The sequence below is a fragment of the Anser brachyrhynchus genome, assembly GCF_964034855.1.
Source record: "Anser brachyrhynchus genome assembly, chromosome: 6".
Lineage (NCBI taxonomy): Eukaryota > Metazoa > Chordata > Aves > Anseriformes > Anatidae > Anser > Anser brachyrhynchus.
This window is the reverse complement of record NC_137700.1, coordinates 38,601,121-38,620,975: the sequence shown is the minus strand read 5'-3', so window position 1 is coordinate 38,620,975 and position 19,855 is coordinate 38,601,121. Positions and strand designations below refer to the sequence as shown.

General features: G+C 41.9%; 1 protein-coding gene across 5 annotated transcripts in view; it reads left to right on the top strand.

The window, feature by feature from the left end:
- Positions 1-19,429, top strand: part of PRLHR (prolactin releasing hormone receptor) — a 53,938-nt gene extending 34,509 nt beyond the window's left edge. The window contains exons 1-3 of one of the 5 annotated variants that reach the window (XR_013953214.1): positions 7,342-9,817; positions 14,894-16,380; positions 18,916-19,429. Coding sequence is in view for 4 of the 5 variants with exons in the window: in XM_080598523.1 (XP_080454649.1) it covers positions 8,739-9,773 (1,035 nt within the window). In the remaining variant the exon portion in view is untranslated. Of the gene's footprint in view, positions 1-7,341; positions 9,818-14,893 lie in introns of those variants that run through there. The other 4 variants (XM_080598525.1, XM_080598524.1, XM_080598523.1 and 1 more) reach the window with 4 other exon arrangements.
- Positions 19,430-19,855: the final 426 nt, after the last annotated feature.

Genomic DNA, 19,855 nt, shown 5'->3' with positions numbered 1-19,855 from the left:
AATAATCTGTGCTGCTACAGGGTAAAAATTATCCAGCCTCAGCTTCACCCTCTCTAGTGTGGGAGATGACAGTGATCTTCACTTGCTGTCAGAAAGACATTCATTATTGTGTATGAAATACTGTGAGAATCTTGGCTTGTTAAGTTTGCAGTGATTAAGTTGTCTTCTGTTTGAAAAGATCTTATCTTATTCAATAAGTAATCCTCTCTGCAAGTATCTCTGAACCCCTGGAGTCCTACTAGACCAATTATGTTACAGGAGTCCAACATAGCTTATATCAGTTTACTCCTGTTGAGCTTTGTCATTCTACTCTAGTGAGGATATGGATCTTATGATTCACGACTGCTAGGAATGAAACTTGATCCATTAGTTATTTTGAAGTGACAGTGATCTATTGCAAGGGTTTACCAAAGTCTACAGAACATAAAATTCAAAGTTAAGGTGGCCACATGCTTTTGTTAATGAATATGAAATCAACACTTAAAGTAGTGGTGTTCAACCACATAATGAAACAGAGACTGAGCCCAAAGTAGAATATCACAGAGCATAGCAGTTACAACAAAGGAGAAGCCTTGGAAACCCCATTTGCTATCATTTGCCACCGTCAGATGGTGGTCGCATCCAAACTTGAAACCACTGACCATGGACATCAGACACTTAGAAATACTTGCTAAGTAAAATAGATTCATTCTGTAGAATAAAAATGTCTGTGGAAGAATGGATAAATTCTGGGGTAGATACTTATTGCAGACATTGCGTGTTCAAGTGTTCTAATTGATGTTAATTAATTAAATGGATTCAGTTGAAAACAAGTGTTGATAAAATTAGAGCCAAATTATGACTTTTTCTTCTGTTTGTGTACTTGAAAAATCCCATAAAAACGAATCTCCTGACACAAATGCAGTCATAAAATGAACAAAACAATTTTTGAAGTGGAATATTAGAGGGAAGATACTTGGAGACAAAACTGTTAATCTGATGGCAGTAAGGTAAAGGATGTGATAGTATCCATGAGCAATAATAGGGCTGACTATCATGAATTGAGGAACTTTACAGATGAGGCTGGATTTCTGTCTGGTACGTTTCACTAAATAGTGGAAGAGTATCTAAAGTCAAGGATGAAAGTAATGGGCTGAAAGGACTTGCAGTAAAGGAAGTCTGACAGACTGATTTCAAACTTGTATTTGACAAAAAGATGAGGAAAGGGTAACAGCTAGAGAGAAATATTCTAAAGCAAACATGCTAAAGAAAAGGGCAGGGGAAAATCCAGGCGATATTGAGATCTGCAGCAAAATTCACATTGATTTTCGTGAGAAGAGTATCTCAAGTCAGAAGTGTAGCCATTTATAACCAGTGCTACGTGTCAGAATAGGATGAAAGAATAAGAAATAGAAGTGATGTGTGTAGGTAAGTCATGGCAGCAGGAGCCACCTTGAAATGAATATTAACCTTCTATATTCTTCTAATTTCCTCCATATTGACCCCTTCCTTTTGTTTCATATTTTGCTTCATCTAACAATGGATGTCTTCAAAGATTGCTGAGTGCAACAGAGAAAATAAGCAGATGTTGAAACATATCTAAAATGGATACAATGCACGCACACTCACACATACACAGTGAAAAAATAGTCCTGGTAGCAAACACAGATCTGTACATTTGGAGGGGAGGTGACCATAAACCAGCCTGACCGTCAATATCCTGTAAAATGTTCTATTTTCCTTTTAATTTATTTTGAAATATAACCTCTTCACAGTAAAAGGGACTGTGTTGGAAACATACAGAAGGCTTCATTAGAAGAGTATTTATTCATTTATTACTCCTGACTATGTAGGTTATTAAAGTCCAATCTCTCTTTTCCCCCTTTTCTTCATATTTGAGTTTGCATGAATGAGCACAACAATGCATTTCCAAATACTGTTCTTATCTCTGTAGAGTGTTATTATGTAAACTATAATCAAACTAGATGACAGTCCTCCAGACACACCTCTAGTCTTAAGAGCTTTCGAAGCTCCAGGGCAGATTGTTGCTAGTGGGATAGGTAATTAAATGGAAGTTGGATTTTATTACTTTATATGAACAACTAAAAACAGGTGAAATGGTGTCAGTCCTCTGGGTTTTATTCCAGTTCTGTTTGACAAGTATTAATTGAACTCACTACCCCATGAAAACAGCAAGTTTAGTTACGGTGATGTGGTTACTACAGAATATCTGATAACATCTTATGTCTCCTGTTTCTGCTCGTTACTCATAATCAGGGTAGATGGGCACTTTGGGATACCTCAAGAAGTAGGCAATGTTTTTTCCATCTTTGGCTTTTTTTGGGAAGCGTCTTTTATTTTATATATATATTTTATTTCTGATAGGGCAAGGGATAATGTCTTTAAACTAAAAGAAGGTAAGAAGGTAGATGTATATTAGACATTAGAAAGAAATTCTTGACTATGAGGGTGGTGAGGCACTGGCCCAGGCTGCCCAGATAAGCTGTGGATGCCCCATCCCTGGAGGTGTTCAAGGCCAGGCTGGCTGGAGCTTTGAGCAACCTGGTCTGGTGGGAGATGTCCCTGCTCATGGCAGAGGGGTTAGATTATCTTTAAGGTCCCTTCCAACCCAAACCAGTCTATGATTCTATGAATTTTGGCCCGTCCATTTTTCACAGTTTTCATGAAGAGTTTTTGTTGGCAAAGTAAATTTCGCAAGTAGCAAGAGAAATCACAGGTGCAGGGGGATTTTCAGAGTCCTTTCAGCTGCTCTGTGGGCAGATCTTCTTTGGCACATGGTGGGGACAGAGTGCTCTGAGGCAGAGCAGCGGTGTGTTGCCGTGCGGTGCGGTGAGGTGCAGGTTCTGTCCATGGTGCTGCTGAGCACCAGGCCTGAGCTCTCAGCTTTTCTTGGCAGCCCTCTGCTCCACCAGGGCTCAGCTGCACACTTGTGCCTTGGGGCATTTAGTGACCCTGGCTCCTGGCTGTTTACATCTGCAGGGAACATTTCTAACACTGAGTTTCTCCAGGGCTCAGCGTTCAGTCTGCAGATGTTTCTGGGAGCTGATTCCCACAGTCTGTTCTAGCCTGGGGTATGTACTCGTATTGCACTCTACATCCTTCCAGGGCTTGTGAGGAGAGGAGAAATGCTAGTTTGTCTGGGGATCTGATGTTGGATCCTTTGCTGGTTCCAATGGATATGCAAATCTACCTCCATACATTTCCAGTTTAATCCTGCTTTGTAAGTGAGACCTTTAAGCCTTTAGATCAAAGACATTCACATGCCTTTTCCCAGGTTAGTCTTGATTTAGCTGTAAATAAAATGTAGGCACACTTTGCCATGCTATGTCAGCACTATTGCCTAAAATCGTAGTTATAAATGGATAAGAAAATCTCTAGCTCTGATATTTCTAAAAATTTTGCACCAGTTCTTTTCTAGTGTTGTGTCTCTCACTGTAGTAGGGATGCTAACAGGATAAGGCTTTATTTCAGTGGGGTTTTTACAAGGCAAGAGCAGAGAAGAAGAGTCAGCGATTGCACTGACTGAAATACCTTGGGGCTGAAATGTTCCTGTGGAGTGACTCTGCTGACCCTGCCCTTCTCCTTACTTTGTAGATCGGCTGCTCTGAGCAGGTGCCAAGATCAGTAACAGTGAAAGTTCATCTGGCAAATGTTCAAGTGCTATTCTAGTTGAGCTGCATAGGCACTAGTGCACAAATCTTCTCATCAAACAACCACAAAACAAAACAAAACAAAACAGAAACTATAAATGTTTTAGGGTTTAGTCTTTGTTGTGCCCATATGTGTGGGTGTGCTAGTGTATAAATTTTAATTTTATCATTTTGACATTATGAATGGGAATACTGTCAGTGGTGTTATTCTGAAGTAGGAGTGAGTGAAGTCCAAAGTCTAAAACTGTATTGATGTGTGCTGGAAATGAATCTCCTGAAACCCAATCCCTGTGCAAACAATTATACTGCATGCATGTGATTAATAGATCAAGCTTTTTGTTAAAAGCAGGTGTTTTATTCCCCATAGTACACTGATTGTTCCCAAAGCCAGTGGTTCCACAGGGCAATTTGTTGCCCTCCCACTTAGAGGTGTTCTACTTTCCATCCTAAATTTGTTCATGGTGAATTTATTCTTTCATCCGTATTGTTCCTTATCTTAAAACCCTCTTTACTTGCCCTGGAGTTTACCATTCTCCTCAGTGTTTTTAAATAATGCAACATAATTCTGCTCTGGTTAATAGAGGAAGGAGCAGGAAAATTGTCCAGAGATTGCTGTAAACTAGAGGCAAATTCACCCCATAGTCTGTCACAAAGCTGTAAGATTTTTTCCTTGCACTTTCAAATTGATTGCCTGCTCCTTTGTACAGGCCTGCAGTAGAATTTACTCCATCCTAAGCCATGGTGAAAATGCTTATTATTAGGTGACCCTGATTCTTACTTTTATGATAAGTTTTTCCTCTGTAATGCTATCAAACCTTCTTCCTTCCATTCACCTGTCAGTTTTAAGAGTCTCTATGTGTAATATTGCAGTCATCCTCCATATCACCTTTGGTTCCAAACTTGGTGGTGCTAGCCTGCCTTTTGTGCTAACGTAATAAAATGAAAAGAACTCCCAGGGCTAGTCAATGCCAAGTAAAGTTCTTGAGGAGCATGAATGGTTGCTGACTTCTGGCACAATTCCTCATCAATGTAGCTAGTCTTTGCCTACCTCACAGTTCTTAGGAGACTTTTCGTTTCTTCTGGTATAGCTGACAGGTCCTCATATGCCACCACATCTTATGACTTGTGCTAGCTGAAATGGAGAAAAACTGTTACAGATCCTAAGTCAAATAAATAAATAAATAAATGTCAGTTTAATGGCTCATAGATGGAAGGTTAACATGGCAAGAGCTTCCTTTGGTAGCCTATTCTGTATCCTTTCTCTCTTAGCTCAAGAGCAGAGCCCCTTTTCTTTACTTAATGTGCAACTTCAAGCATATTTTGACTTTAATTCAGATCCTCTCTTCATTGAAGTTGTTAAATTCTTCAGTTTAAGTGATTTGTTTTAGCTGTTTCCTGACTTTATCAAAGTTTGGCATCCTGAATTTGAGAAAAACAACCCGAAACCTCCAAGCCACTCAAACAAAACCCTTAATGGTAAACATACTTTTTAGACTTTGTGATGGCTCAGTACAACAGGACTGAGTTCAAAGGTATTTTCTTACAACAACAACAACAACAACAACAAAAACAAGCAAACAACAAAAACAAAACAAATCAAGAACATAGAAAGCTAACACCTGAAACTGTTCATCTTAAAGGACAGAAGAAACATTTTGAAGGCTGTAAAAGCTAAATAATGGAAGAGAGGACCTACTAGCTTAAGGAGTACTGTTGAACTTTACAGGCATAGCTATGATCAGATCTCACTCTTGGCTCATGCTGTTTTAGTCAGGAGCTGCCGGGATGATTAGGCATGCATGTACATAACAGCTTTAGTGCTTTAAGAGGTTTACCACTTTACGAAAGTCACAGAGCAGCTAGCAATGTTTCTGCTCAGAGTGTCTGTGCAGAGCTGGTCAGGTTAGCAAGAGAGATTAGGAAAGCTCAGCTGTGAAATGGTTCTGTGAAGTGTTGGTCTGGCTCTAAATATCACATTTTACATTGACGCAAGGAAGATGGGGGTTTCAATTAGACGCTAATCAGCATTCCTATGTGTCACACCCTTAAACACTTGGAATGTCAAAACAGTTCTAATAAGACACTAATGCAGTTTCTGTGACCTTTTCTCTTTAAATAAGATTCTATGCGTGAAATAGACTTATGCTCAGTTCACGAAGGACTTTGTCATCTAATCTTGGAAATTTCAGACAAGATTAATATTTGCAATTTTAAAAGGAAAAAAGAGGATTTATTTGGGCTAAAATGCTGAAATACTTTTTCTATTCAAGATCCAAGTAAATATTCTCTTTCTATGTCTTGGATTTAGAATACAGCTGAACTGAAGAAATTTTCTGTCTGGAGCAAAATCAAGTAAAAAATCACTAACAGAAACAGGTTGGGAACCTTCATACAGAAGGTATACCAGTTACTGGCTTCAGAAGTGAAGAAAATACTTGTAAAGATTAGAGAAAATGCAGGAAAACTGCTTGATACAGCTTGAAATAAAAGAACTTCTAAGCTTATGTACAAGTTTCTGTGACTTCAACATTAAGGTGACCTTGGGAGCTACTTTAGATGATACTTTGTTTGATTTTTATTCTCATATAGCAAAGCATAAACGTTTTCACATAGGAATATAATAAGGGTATTCATTGGATCTACTCTACAGCTTTTCAGAAAGAAACAGGGAGATTACCTGGTTAAAAATGTGATTTTCAAATATTATGTGGGCACTGATATTATTGTGAGGCTTCTTTCCCAGCATAAGCATTAAAATTCCAGTAGGATGTGGGCAGTATGCAGGCTATTTACAAATGCTCCCTGTTCATTTTTCCCCTTTGGCTTATCCTAGAGACCAGGACCAAAGCCCATTGAGATCAGTTAAAAGGTTCACCTTGATCTCAGTAGGATTTACATCAGTTTTCTCCCACAGTAAGTGAACCAATTGTATTTATGAGTGTTAGGAAATACTTTCCGTTTATGTGGCTTTCCGTTTATAAGCAAATATAATGGTTGCATAGGGTGGTGAAAACAGTGGGAATCTCCTTTTTCATCACCTCTTTGCAATCACTACCCTGAGGTCTCTCTGCCGTTCTGGATTAGGGTATATAGAGACAAATGGGTGCTATATTCCTCTGGGTCCCCTCCAGCTCAGATACGTGAGATTGGACTCTGAAGAGGGATATAACGTCCTGTTTTTTGTATGGGTCATGGCTAGGTTACTACGTCCATAAAGTGAAAGATGGCACTTACTTCTGAGCACTTCAGTTACACTCTTGCTCTTCCCTCAGGCTGGAAGTATGGCCATATTCCAGTCCATAGCATAATCTAACCATAAATGCCGTAGCACAAAATCAGCACTTACTAGGTTTGAAACGCATCCATCAAGTGAATTTGGGGGAGAACGACTTGAGTCTGAACAAAGGCTACAGAAGATTAACTCCTGTTTTAAAATTCGGGAAAGAATTATGAATTTTGAAATGTATTTTGATTTATTTATATATATATATATATTTTTGTCAGTCACAGTTCCCATCAAATCAAGAGATGGATAGCCTTATAGGAAATAGCAGGTCAATATTTTCTTAGAGTAGTCTAAGAGATTAGGACATAAACTGCCCATTGAAGTTGTGTCTAAATCCCCTGAGTGCCTTGCAATGTTCTCTGCTTTGAAGTAAGAAGCTGTTAGGCTGTTCCTTTTCCATTTTTTTGCCTTTTTTTTTTTTTTTTTTTTTTTAGTATCTCTAGCTGGTGTAAATAGATGCCGTGGAGTTTTTCTGATTTTTTCACCAGCAGAGGTCCAAAGTGGTTGAAATGGTGGGAAGTTGAAGGAGAACTAGGGCAATAAGAGTCTAATGTTGATGTCTGCTTAAATGTGAGTTCTCTATGCGCCTATCCTAATTTTTTGCTTTCTAATGCCTGAACCACACAAATCAAATATGCACTGTTTTACAGAATGGTTAGCATATGTTGGCTGGTATGGAAATTTTATTTACTACAAACATACTGCAGGTGTGAAGAAACACCCCAAATATATTTGGGCAGCTGCAATGTTAAAAAACATTTGCTGTAGTTCACTGCAGGTAAGCCCTTACAGATAAGCTATTTGGATGCTAATATTTCCTTTGAGATCTTTGTATGCTTTTACTGTTAAGGATATGTAAACCCCACTGAAAATACTCACAATGGGTGAGCAAACATTTTACCAGCATCAGGAAAGAAGATCCTTTGTGCTACGTGCACCTTCCTAACCATCACTTCGTTCACCAGGTACGTAGCTGAGTCCCTCTAGTGGTATAAACATTTATTTGGCTTCAGCATGTTATTAAAATTCCATTTTACGGTCACATTATAGCAGCAAATTCACAGGTAGCTGTTTTGGACACTCTGAGGATTGTGGCAAAGTGGATCTAGGATTAGACACTGTGCAGGTTTGTGTTAATGAATGTAAATTGATTTTCAGCTGAGAGGGGCAATTACAAATGCATTGGAAAGGGAAGGGAATTCTTGAAAGGATATTCAAGAACTAATTACTATCAGTAAGACACACGCAAAGAGCAACGTAATACCCAGGGCAGCCAATAGGGATAAAAGCTTATACACAAATCTGTCATGACCTAGTAGTGAAGACTGTTTAAAAACACTGATCTCCACTTAGCTTGTAAATGCGCATCACCCTCTTTCTCACTCATATATTCTCTCTCTCTCTCTCTCTCACACACACACGCTCCTGGATTTGCAGAAGCCAGACATCTAGGGCACTTCTTGGCATCCACAGGAAAATCATATGGGATTAAAAAAATACAGCAGTAAGTACTCCCTGCATTAAATATTTATTAAGTGGCATGCTGTCAAGACCTAGATTTAATAGTAAATACAGGAGGACTTTAATGGAAATTGGCTGTATTTGATTTTTCCTAGGAATTGCTGAAAGCTGCCTCTCGAGGATTACAACTTCACCTTTTGCTTTTACAGATGCTTGTTTACTACCCATGTGGCAACCTCTGGACAGCCAGTAATCCATTCATTATCCTGACTGATTGAGTGCGAGAGTAGTGCAGTGGTAACTACTTCACTCAGCTGACGGCAGACGACAAAAGGAGGGAAATGATGAATTCGGACAATTTAACCTCCCGAAGCTTCCTCTCTGCAATTCATAGCAATGCCAGCAATTTATTCTCAGGGCTCCAGTTTGTTCAGTCCTTCAAGCCACTCATCATCCCTTGCTACTCCCTAGTGGTTTTTATCGGTGTCATTGGGAATTATCTTCTCATTTATGTCATCTGCAAAACCAAAAAAATGCACAATGTGACCAACTTTCTGGTGGGCAATCTGGCTTTCTCCGACATGCTCATGTGTGCAACCTGTGTGCCCCTGACACTCGCATATGCCTTTGAGCCCAGAGGATGGGTGTACGGGCGTTTCATGTGCTACTTCGTTTTCCTGATGCAGCCTGTCACCGTGTTTGTGTCTGTCTTCACCTTGACTGTCATAGCTGTGGATAGGTACTACGCCATGGTACACCCCTTCCGGAGGAGGCTCACCATCCCCATTTGTGCTTACATCCTGGCTGCCATTTGGCTGCTGAGCTGCACCTTGGCTGCCCCAGCCCTGGTCCACACCTACCACGCAGAATTCCCAGAGCTGGACTTCTCCATCTGCGAGGAGTTTTGGTTCCACATGAAAAGGGACCGCTTGGCTTACGCCTACAGCACTCTCATCATCACCTACGTGCTGCCCTTGGCCGTCATCTCCCTGTCCTACCTGAGGATCTCAGTCAAGCTGAAAAACCGCGTGGTCCCAGGCAACGTCACCCAGGGCCAGGCTGAGTGGGACCGAGCAAGGAGGAGAAAGACTTTTCGCTTGCTTGTCTTAGTGGTGGCAGCCTTTGGAGTCTGTTGGCTGCCTTTGCACATCTTCAACATGATCAAGGACATAGATATCGGCTTAATTGACAAGCAGTACTTCAATTTCATCCAGCTGCTGTGCCACTGGTTTGCAATGATGTCTGCTTGTACCAATGCCTTCCTCTATGCCTGGCTCCATGACAGCTTCAGAGGGGAGCTGAAGAAAATGTTTGCCTGGAGAAAGAAGAAAATTGGACCCACTACAAACTGCATTATGGCCAGTGTGGTGCTGTAAACACGAGAGCTGGTGGGCGTGGACTTTCTTCGTGCAGTAACACTGTAAGTCGTTTCCACTTTTAATCAGTCCTGGTTCCTGATGTTTGTCCTCAGGGCTCAGTCATAGCAGGAGTCCTCCAGGTAGCTTCCCCAGCACCTAAATCCCCACTGGAGAAGGAGAGGCAGAGGTCAAGTCCCCAAAATGTTTTATCTCTGTGACAGGAGTTAGAGGCCAAGGAGTTCTTAGTGCAGAAAGATCTCCTTATGTAAACTACAAGGACCCTTCCTATCTGTTTCAGATGTTGCTGGCAGCGTAGATTTGGGGACAAGGATAAGCAAGGATGAATAAAATACCTCGATACCTCAGTGAGGAAATGTTTTGGGCTGAGTAAAAATGAAATCTGTGCATCTACCCAGAGTCGAGTCCCCAGCACACAATGCAGGGTAGAGGACTGGCAATTCATCCATATATGCAGCCATCATGCATATATATGCCATATATGCATCCATATATGCAGCCATCAGAGGGGTGTGCTGTGTCTGCACGGCACCGTTCCCTTCCTCACTTCTGCTTTCTCCTTGCTGCTGGCCGAGCAGAGGGAATAGCAGCCTTGGCAGCCCGGCTGCTCTTCTGCTCTCTACAGGCAGCTGCACTGGGCGGAAATCTTTGCTTTACACTTTTTGAACCCGACATCATGGTGTGATCCCAAAGTTGGTGTGTCTTGGAACCTGCAGCACAGTGTGTAGCGACGTGAGCTGGAAACACAGCGTGTGGTGGAAATTCACCCAAGCAGGAGAACACTAAGACATGCCACCGCTTCACAGATGGCCACCAACAGGGACATTGGACGGTGCTCTCGCCGTTGCCTCACCTAACCCCAACGCGCTGACCCTCCAGCCAGGTGACCACGATCCCAGCCAACGGAGCGGAGTTCATCGTAGTCATGTCAGAGCCAAAAACCTTTCTGCTCATTCCTTCAGGAGCTGATCTTGATGTGCGGTAATGCTGCCATCAGCTTTGATCTCCAGAGACGGCCGGAGACTTTGCTACTGTGCTCAAGAGCACTTCTGGGTGTGCCAAGAGACAGCGGGTGGTCGGGGCTGCTGCCGTAGAGCTGCGTGTGAGCACTGCGTGACCAGTAAAAGAAAGGCTGTCAAAGGTGGGGTGGCAAGTGCTCTCTTCTGGAGGAGTTTTTGGGAAGAAACACTTTCCTTTGGCATTCGCCTTTTGATAGAATGAGGGAGGTAAAAGCTATAACCAACCTAATGACTTCCAGTCTCTTCCCCCTCTGTCTGATCTGAAAATAGGTAATAGATAAATGTAGGGGAAAATGTTCTGACAGCAGATATTTGTGCTGAAGAGGTTTCTTCCAGCCAGAACATTGATGACATGAGAAGCTGTTTGATATTCATCCGAGATCAGCCAGATAAGCAGCAGCTTCTTTCTGGGGGCAGTTTCAGCCCTGTTCATCCTACTGCACCTGGCCAGGCCAGAGATGTACGAGCTACAAGGCAGCGCAAATGGGCCCGGGGGGAAGGAAGAAAGAGCTTATGGCCTCTCTAGTTTCTGAATGTACTCCTGCTGTGAAACAGTGAGTGTCATTTTGCTCATCAACATTCAGTAAGCTAATCTGGTTAAAAAAAATACACAGATGCTTTATACACACACTGGGAAAGGCATTGCAAACACATTTGAAATCCCTCTTTACAAATCTCGCAGTTTTCCTTAGAATTTCAAGCTGTTCTGTTGTAATGAGGAGTTGAATTAGAAGCTCATTACAGAGACATTAAATCAAGGAGATCTTTTTAAAGTGGACATTGCTTGCTTTCGCTCTGTGATTAAGTATAACTGCCTTGCTTATCTTGATTTTAATTCGAATGGCTTTTTGAACGATTCTTTCGCTAAATTTTAGGAAAACGTTTTCCATCAAGCTCAATATATGAAATAACTGGAGATTTTGAAACGGCAAAAAAACCTTCCAAACAAACCAACCGGATTATATAAGTTTTTCAGCTTGTGTTTCAGGGCTCTTTAGCACAGAGCAGAGAGCAGAGCATCAAGAGCGAGCACTGAAACAACACTGATGAAAGTAGCTGGAACTAGCAACAAAATCCTGAGTTTTACAGATTTTTCTTCTAGGGAACTGTGCTACTTCAAGCTCTTAATTTGTCAATTTGTAAAGGCCAATTAGCACTGAGATGGCCCATAATGTTTACAACCCCATGCACTAAATACAGACAGCACTTTAATACAGAGTGATCCAAAGCCCAGTGGAGTAACTAGAAAGACTTGTTAACCACAGCAGGCCTGGCATCATTTCCTTCCTACACAGTATGTTTTTACCCTCATTTGCAGGCATGGCAGTTTGGTTATTAATGTTCTCTTGTGCAGTGCCTGCAGATGGCTGCTGCAAAGAGCTGTATGAAGCAAACAAGCTTGGATTTCTCTGCCTTTTTTTTTTTTCTTTTCTTCCTTAAAGACAGAAACGAGCTGTTGTTCTGTGCATATCTTGTTCCCACAGTGATGGAAGTGTATCTCTCTACCACCAGTCTCTAGAGCTGCAGTCACAGCAGCACCAAGGGCTGCATCTCAAGGGGGGGCTCAGGAGCGCCCAGCACCGTGGGCACCCTCTTGTTAGCGCAGCTGTAATGTGCCCATGCCTTCAGTCTGCCAGGGCTTGCATCTGCACTTGGGGCTTTGCTGCTAACGCTGCATTTAGACTGTCACCTGCAGGAGTAGGTGTTGTGAATACACCCCAAAATCATCTTGGTGTTGGATCCTGAGACTCCTTCTCTCTCCTCAGCAATCCTGTTGCCACCACAGTGATTGCTCCCTCAGTCCTGGGGCGCCACAAAGCCATTTTTGCAGGCTTTCCCCACATGTGGCCCAGGGGAGGTCTGGCTGGAACCATGAGGCTGGGCGTCCCATCCCATCCCATCCCATCCCATCCCATCCCATCCCATCCCATCCCATCCCATCCCATCCCATCCCATCCCATCCCATCCCATCCCATCCCATCCCATCCCATTCCCCTCCCATCCCATCCCACAGAGTGGCAGGGGACCGAGGCACTGCTGCTCTTGCGCAGTCCTGCTTCTGAACCTAGCCCCAGCAATCTCTGCTAAATGTAATTACTCTTTTCTCTGATATCCAGAGTAATAAACAATAATAAGATTTAGAGGCACATTGGTGCACTTCTTTAATCCAGTTATGCAAATAATTATATTAAAAGCCTTCATGTGAAATGTGTTTTCTAATCTCCACCCCTCTCTGGGGAAATGCTGTGCTTCTCTGAGGGACCAGGGCTCATCTCTACAGTATTTTTGGTGCTATAATTTTTAATTACAATTTAAAAATCATTACATGCTTTGATTTTATAAAGTAGTGCAGTTCTAAACTTGGTGAGCCTATTAACTTTCCCTGCAAGGGTTTTAGTTGTTTCTTGTTTACATTCAAATCCAAGGACTCTCACACTGCGGGGATGGAGCAAGGTTTGCTTCTGAGCTGAGGTGCTACCAAAACCTTTCCACATAAATTCACTGCAATGCTCTGTGAGGTGAGCAGGATGCTCTATGTACCCTGTCTGCTGGGATTTCATTCGAGTTGTTTCCATGTATTAAGAGAGTTTTAGCAGGCGATGTTTTCAGGTAGATGCATCAGCCAGCAGGTGAGTTATCAGGGCATGGTGAGTTTTGGGCTTCGGGGTCCAATTTAGGACCACCTTTACTCAGTGTTAAAATCAACAGGGAGATTTAATTGGGGCCAGGCCTCCCAGCAGACTCTGCATATCTTAAATGTGGAGATGATGGAGATACAAAAGGAGATGATGGGGAGAAGTGGGAGAGGGACAGATGTCTCAGTTTGGAGTGGGGAGCACAGATTAAGCTAGCAGGAATGACAAACTCACTATTTGAAGATATTCTGCATATGTGTTGGAGAGACTTATAGGACATCATTCTAGCAAATGTATTTCCAGTGACTGCAGACACTGAAATGCTTGATCAGACATAAATTACTCCCCATGGCCAAACATAAGATTGGCATTAAAAGGCACTTAGGAACAACACAAAAATGCAAATCAATATTTGAGCAGAAATGAAAAAAACAAAACCAAAACCAAACAGATTATCAGAACTAAGGACACTAAATGTGAAACCAAGCAGCAAAAGCAAAAGAACAGTTAATCAAACCTCAGTTAGGGTCAGCTAGAGCTGGTCTCTCCCAGACCCCCGGAGCAGGCACCATAGAATAAATGGTTCGTGTGATGCATTGATTTAAGTTCATTCCTTTTAGCTGGATGAAGAAAAGGGAGAGATCTATAATTGTATCAAATGAAGGCATTGTATTTGGGTAACGGCAGATTACCTGGGATGGGCAGAGGCAGATCCTGCTGTAAGGAGCACAATGACTGCCTCCCACCTAGAGAGACTGGGGAAGGCTGGTGTTTTTTATACCAGCTGAACACCAGGTGCTCTGTGCAGTTTTAATTGAGTGAATCTTGCTTGTTGAGGTGGAAATGGTGAGCTATAATTAGCGTTCTAAGACTATACACGGTGCAGATAAAAGCTGAAAACTGTTCACTTGCAGCTGGGATAAAAAGCCAAATTGGACGAGACTGTGCAGAGCATCCATCAATCTGCCCACCAGGCAAGAAGGGGGCAGAGAGGGAAACTATCTGCAGGAAGTAAAGCCTGTAAGAATAAGAATTTTTACCACCAACCCACCATATTTTTTTCTTTTTCCTTTTTCCTCAAAAAGAGCACTGAGGAATTATCCAAAAAGTGAGGGGTCGAGGGCATAAAGCTCAAATATATCTCCCTGGGAGTTGCGCCTCCTTGGGATCTCTTCACCAAGGAGCTGATGGAGTTGACTTTCCTGCCCATTGTTTACTTTCACTTTCTCCAGCCTGGTTTGTCAAAGTAAGTTAATTAAGCTAGTAATTGATATAAATAATAAAACATGCACTTAGGAGCTCCCTGCTTTGTGTCTGGAGCCCACTGGAAACCAATTTAGGATCACAGCTATCTGCAGCTGACTGGGCTTTGCATTCTTTGCATCTTGTATATATTAATTAACACCATTAAGTAGTAATTTCTTTTATCTTTATTTTATTATTATTTTTTTCTCCTTCTCTGCAGGAAACATACAAAAGAATGGGAGGAGATGGCTTTAATTCCTACATCTGTATTTCCTACAATTTCTACATTTCCATTAGCTGCTGGAGATGCTGCTTCAGCAGCTGGCAGTGCTGCAGAGAGCAGCTTGGTGCCTTCCAAAGGAGCAGTGAGATTTCCCTCCATGCTGATTGCAGTTGTTGGTTTCCAGACAGCGTGCTAGAAAGGCAACCTGTAGCTCACAGCAGCAGGAGGGGTTTTAGCTCCAGGACCTGTGAGATCCCAGTGATGTGTGTGGTGCTGAGGACAAATCCTGCATGGGGGGGGACCCCTTATCAACCGCAGTGACCTGGGCTCACCGCCCCATCACACCCACCCCAAGGCAGGCAAACTCTAGAGGAGAGTTGGCTGTGATGCAGTCATGGGTTTTTAATGCTCCTTGCATCTCGAGTTCATGTAGCCAGCTGCATTTGGGAGTGTGAAGGATGTACAATGCCCTGTATTGTACAACAAGCCTTTATTGGGCTTGTGGAGTCAGGGCAAGAAAAAAAAAAAAAAAAGAATATTTTTGCACTTGAGTGATAGCCATCTAAAGGCTGAATCTGTGACCACCCGGAGGCTGTTTCTGCATGAATGGAGGAGGAACTGCTCGAGCCTTCTTGTGAGTGAGGCCCTTCACCTGCAGCGTGCCATTCAGCTTAGCAGCTGTGTTGCATCTCTCCTCACGACCCTCAGCGATACAGCAAGCATTAACAGAGGCAAGTCAGGTGCACGCACAGCACCAGAACCGTTTGCATATGGCCCGGAGACAGCTGAGCTGTGTGGGGGCACACCTGAGGAAGGGCCTTTTATGAAACTGGCTGAAACACTGGGCCTGAAGTTCTGAGGCTCAGGTTCAACCAACACGCTCCTCAGCAACTGCACCTGTGGGAACTGCATTCAGCTCTGGCAGAACCAAGATGAACATAATAAAAATACCGTGTGCGAGAGCTATTCATGAGCTACATCACCAATCTGGAATTGTTTCCTAAGTCACTGCGTACAAATTATTTCGGATCATTCAGAAGAAAGGCCTTCAACGCTCAACTTTGGAATGATTTCTCCTCAATTGTCGGATCCTTTTAAAATTCAACATCTGTTGTTAATACGCATAACTTAAAAAAAAATTAAAAATAAATGTGAAACCATCTGAAGCACTAGACACAGCATATGGCAGACCTGTTTAATCTTAGCAAAGTCAATACTATTGTCAGTGTGAATCACTTCTCCATTAAAACATGTATTCACAGCTGTTATATAAAATAATGTTTGTTTGTAAAAGCTTTTTGTACAACCCTTGCAATTGTTGTCAGTCACAGCTAATTGTAAATCATTTTGATAGTGCCTCCTCTTGGAAGATTGCCACAAACTGAGGACAGATGAAATGCAAAGCATCAACAGCCAAACCAGGTTCTAGCAACATCACCAACAAAGTCTTCTGAAGAGCCCTGTTTTGCTGTAGTTCACAAAAGGTGGATTTATTTGTTTTTAAGGCATTGTGGAAAGCACTGTTCCAAACTCTTTCAACCAGAAAAGATCTGCATATTCTCATAGTTAGTTAAATTGTTCCCTAATTGCTAAATCAAGAAACATGTTTTCCCATGAAGAAGTTTAAAATGTTTTAATGTTGCTGATTAGGTATAAGGCTCAAACTTCAGAAGGGGGATTAAAAGCCAGACCACCCATATCCAGAAGACATTACATTATTGGATAAATGTGGTTATGTATTCAAAAGTTGTCTTTCAGTAGCTTAATGAGACGATTTATTTTCTCCCCCTGCATATTTTGAGAAAAGGTGCTTGAGTTCCAGTCTATTCATTCTCATGCAGAGGCAGTATGAATCCCAGTATGAAGCACCTACTCGTAGATGCAAGATTTAAAGTCACGTCTTCACTCTGCATCCTCAGTGGCAGCTGTCAGCTAGTTCAGCTTGGAGAGCAACTTATTCTGCATTCAATATTTTCAACATATAGGCATTCAACATTTTGGGTGAGGTCTTCTCCCAGGGCTGTGTACAGACGGTGCCTGGGATGCTGTGGATGCTCCTGTGTATTGACCCAAAAAGTCTTGAGAAGTTTAAATCAGATTTGTGGATTTAGCCCAGATCTGCTTTGCAAGAATTTAAACTGCAATTATAAAGTAATTAGCAGCCCTAGGTTAAATAGCTTTGCTATACACGTGAAATTTATTATCAAGTAAACCAAAGCATATTAAAAGAATGGATCAACATTAATAGATCAACATAGTTCTTAAAGTGCCTTAACTCCTGGGCATTAGGACACGTTTAAGAGAGGTAGAAGATGTTTTAATGTTTGCCCAATGCTGAAGAAGGTATATGCAAGTGAAATATTTGGTAGCTTTCTGGACCATTATGGGTTTGCTGAGGGATCAGAAAAGCACAGAAAATTTGAGGGCAAGAAGAAAAAGTGTTGGATTTTTAGTGGTAAAATGAATTAGCTGGACCAGCTGAATCTGCAATATCTGTTCAACAAACACAGTCTAATTTGCAGTGCTAGCTGTACTGGAACTAGAGATAATTAGGCAAGCATTTTTGCTCCCCGTTCTAACGTGAAGTGTTTGAAATCAGGGGTGGAAGGTGGGAAGGCCAAGCTGGTACAAGAATAACCTTAACATTTTTGACAGCAGTGAATAGAGACTAAAGGGAAAGTGTCAGTACAGCTTTCTAAATCTGAAGCTATTCACATTCAAATATTGAGACCGGAGGAGATGGGTAGAAGTGGTCTAGAGCTACATTAAGCCTTGCAAGTCATGTATTTAAAAACCTAGCAGGCCCTCCAAATTGCCCTAAATTGCAGATGTTTGACACATAGATCTGCAGTTTGATTTCTCCTTTCATTGCAGAAAGCCTAAGTTCTTTGGGAAATAAAGGTTTGAGCAGGGACTACTGTGTCTACATTGCCTCCTATTTGTTGCAGCCCAGAGCCTCAGCCAAACCTACGTGATTTTCTGCTGTAGATAATAGTTTCAAAATGAGCTTTGAGGTGCATATCCACAAGATTTTAATTTAACATTCACAGCATAACCAAAGGATAGAAAACAGCAAGTCATGTAAATAGAAGCTCTTGCTAATGCCCTATTTACAACAACTAAACCTTTTTAAAACCAAAAGAAATGGCTGAGGATTGTTGGAAGCTTTGAAGTAGTCTGTTTAATCTTCACATAGCTAGAGGTGTTTTCTGTGAAACTGTAACTCTTGTGACCTGGAATTTCTGCCTTCTGCATTTGGTTTTGGCAGCTCGAGAGCAGTGATGTTTCCAGGGAGAGCAATACTCTTTTTAGAAAATATCCTTTCCTTCTGAGCTAGATACTGCTGCTTTTAATCACCGTACTAACATGCTAGTAACTGCTGAAACACAGCAAGGAAGAAACTACTCACAACGACATAGCATCTGGCTATCAGAAATATGCTGATTTCTAATGCAGAAGTATCCAACAGATACCTATTATTCATTGAATCTCAACCCCACGTGTATTTGCCACTAAGTGCTAATTAGCCATATGAGGATCTGCCACAGAGTAACAGTTTCATTTAGTTCAAAATAAGCAGCAGGGTGGGATAAGCTGTCACTGAAAGCTGTATCGCGTTTGAAAAGCAGAGAGAAGCCTGATAGGAATATACAACACCTATGTGATTCATAGCATTTAAGCACTGTGATGTGGCAGGTTTTGAGTTTGAAGGATATTTGGACAGAACGTAAGAGAAGAAAATACAAGTTATGCCTCTATGGTTGCACAGGGAACCAAGGCCTTTGGTCATGCTGTGGGCTGCTCCCAGGTACCCCAGAAACATGGCCCCAGCTCCACTGAAGTCAGCAGCAGTCTTAATTTCAGATTCGTCAACGAGTATTTTCAAGGGGTTCTTAATTTTCCCTTTTCCTGCTCCACACTCCTAGAAGTGGTATACAAGTGAGACTCCACCCTATTAGTTCCCTGTTCTATAATATTCTTGAACTGATTATTTATTTATTTATTTATTTTTGCTACAGAAGATGAGAATCCCTCAGGATGCAGCAACACAATGCCCCCCTCCATGCACAGCTTTCAGTTCCTAACAAACAAAAGAGTCCAAGGTCAGTGATATCTCCTCCTATGACAGATGTAGGACTGTCAAGTATCCATGAGGCACGAGCCATGAAGCAGAACGTCAGTATAGATAATTATCACCTTAATCCAGAGCTGAAACAAGTACTCTAAATCAGAACTATCCAGTAGATCGAGCTCCAGCTGTCCAAGGAACTAATATCAGCTTCCCTTCAAAATTTTAATATTCAGCATTTTTACCTTGAATAAAATAGCTAGATCTTTATTCACTGTGGTGTCATAAGTTATTCTTTGTCTCCCTGGAACCTGTTAGTCAGCTGTTTTCTCCTTTATTCTTTCTAAATTAGAGAAACAAATGCTGCTTTCCCTACCCTCGGCAACCTCACACCCTCTTCCCTCGGAGAACTCATCCTCCTGAAGAACACGGTGTCCTCCCACCACCACCAGCTGGCCCTCCAGCACCTGTCCCACCCAGAAGCCTTTGAATAGGCACCCAGAGACCCCACACAAAATGCTGGCAGTGTTGCCAGAGGCTGGGTTGCACGGGAGTGTTTTGTAGAGTTCTAGCTACCAAACAACAAGTTTTACAGGATTGCATTATTAGCAGATGCTATTATATGTATTCAAGTAGAATCCACATATGCAAAAGGATGATTAGAATAACCCACTAATACTCGTGGAGAAGCCTATTGAAATAGAAAGAACCCTCCTAATCTGTTAAGAAAATAGATATTGAAAAGAGAGAGCAAAAATTTATAAAAAAGACTGGGGCAGGGGAGGAGGCAGCAATGAGGGAATTGAAGTTCCACTTCATTTTAGGCCTCCTGGTTCTGCTGGAGTAGCAAAATGTTGTCCCTAAGCTGTTATAAGCTTTCTAAGAAACTT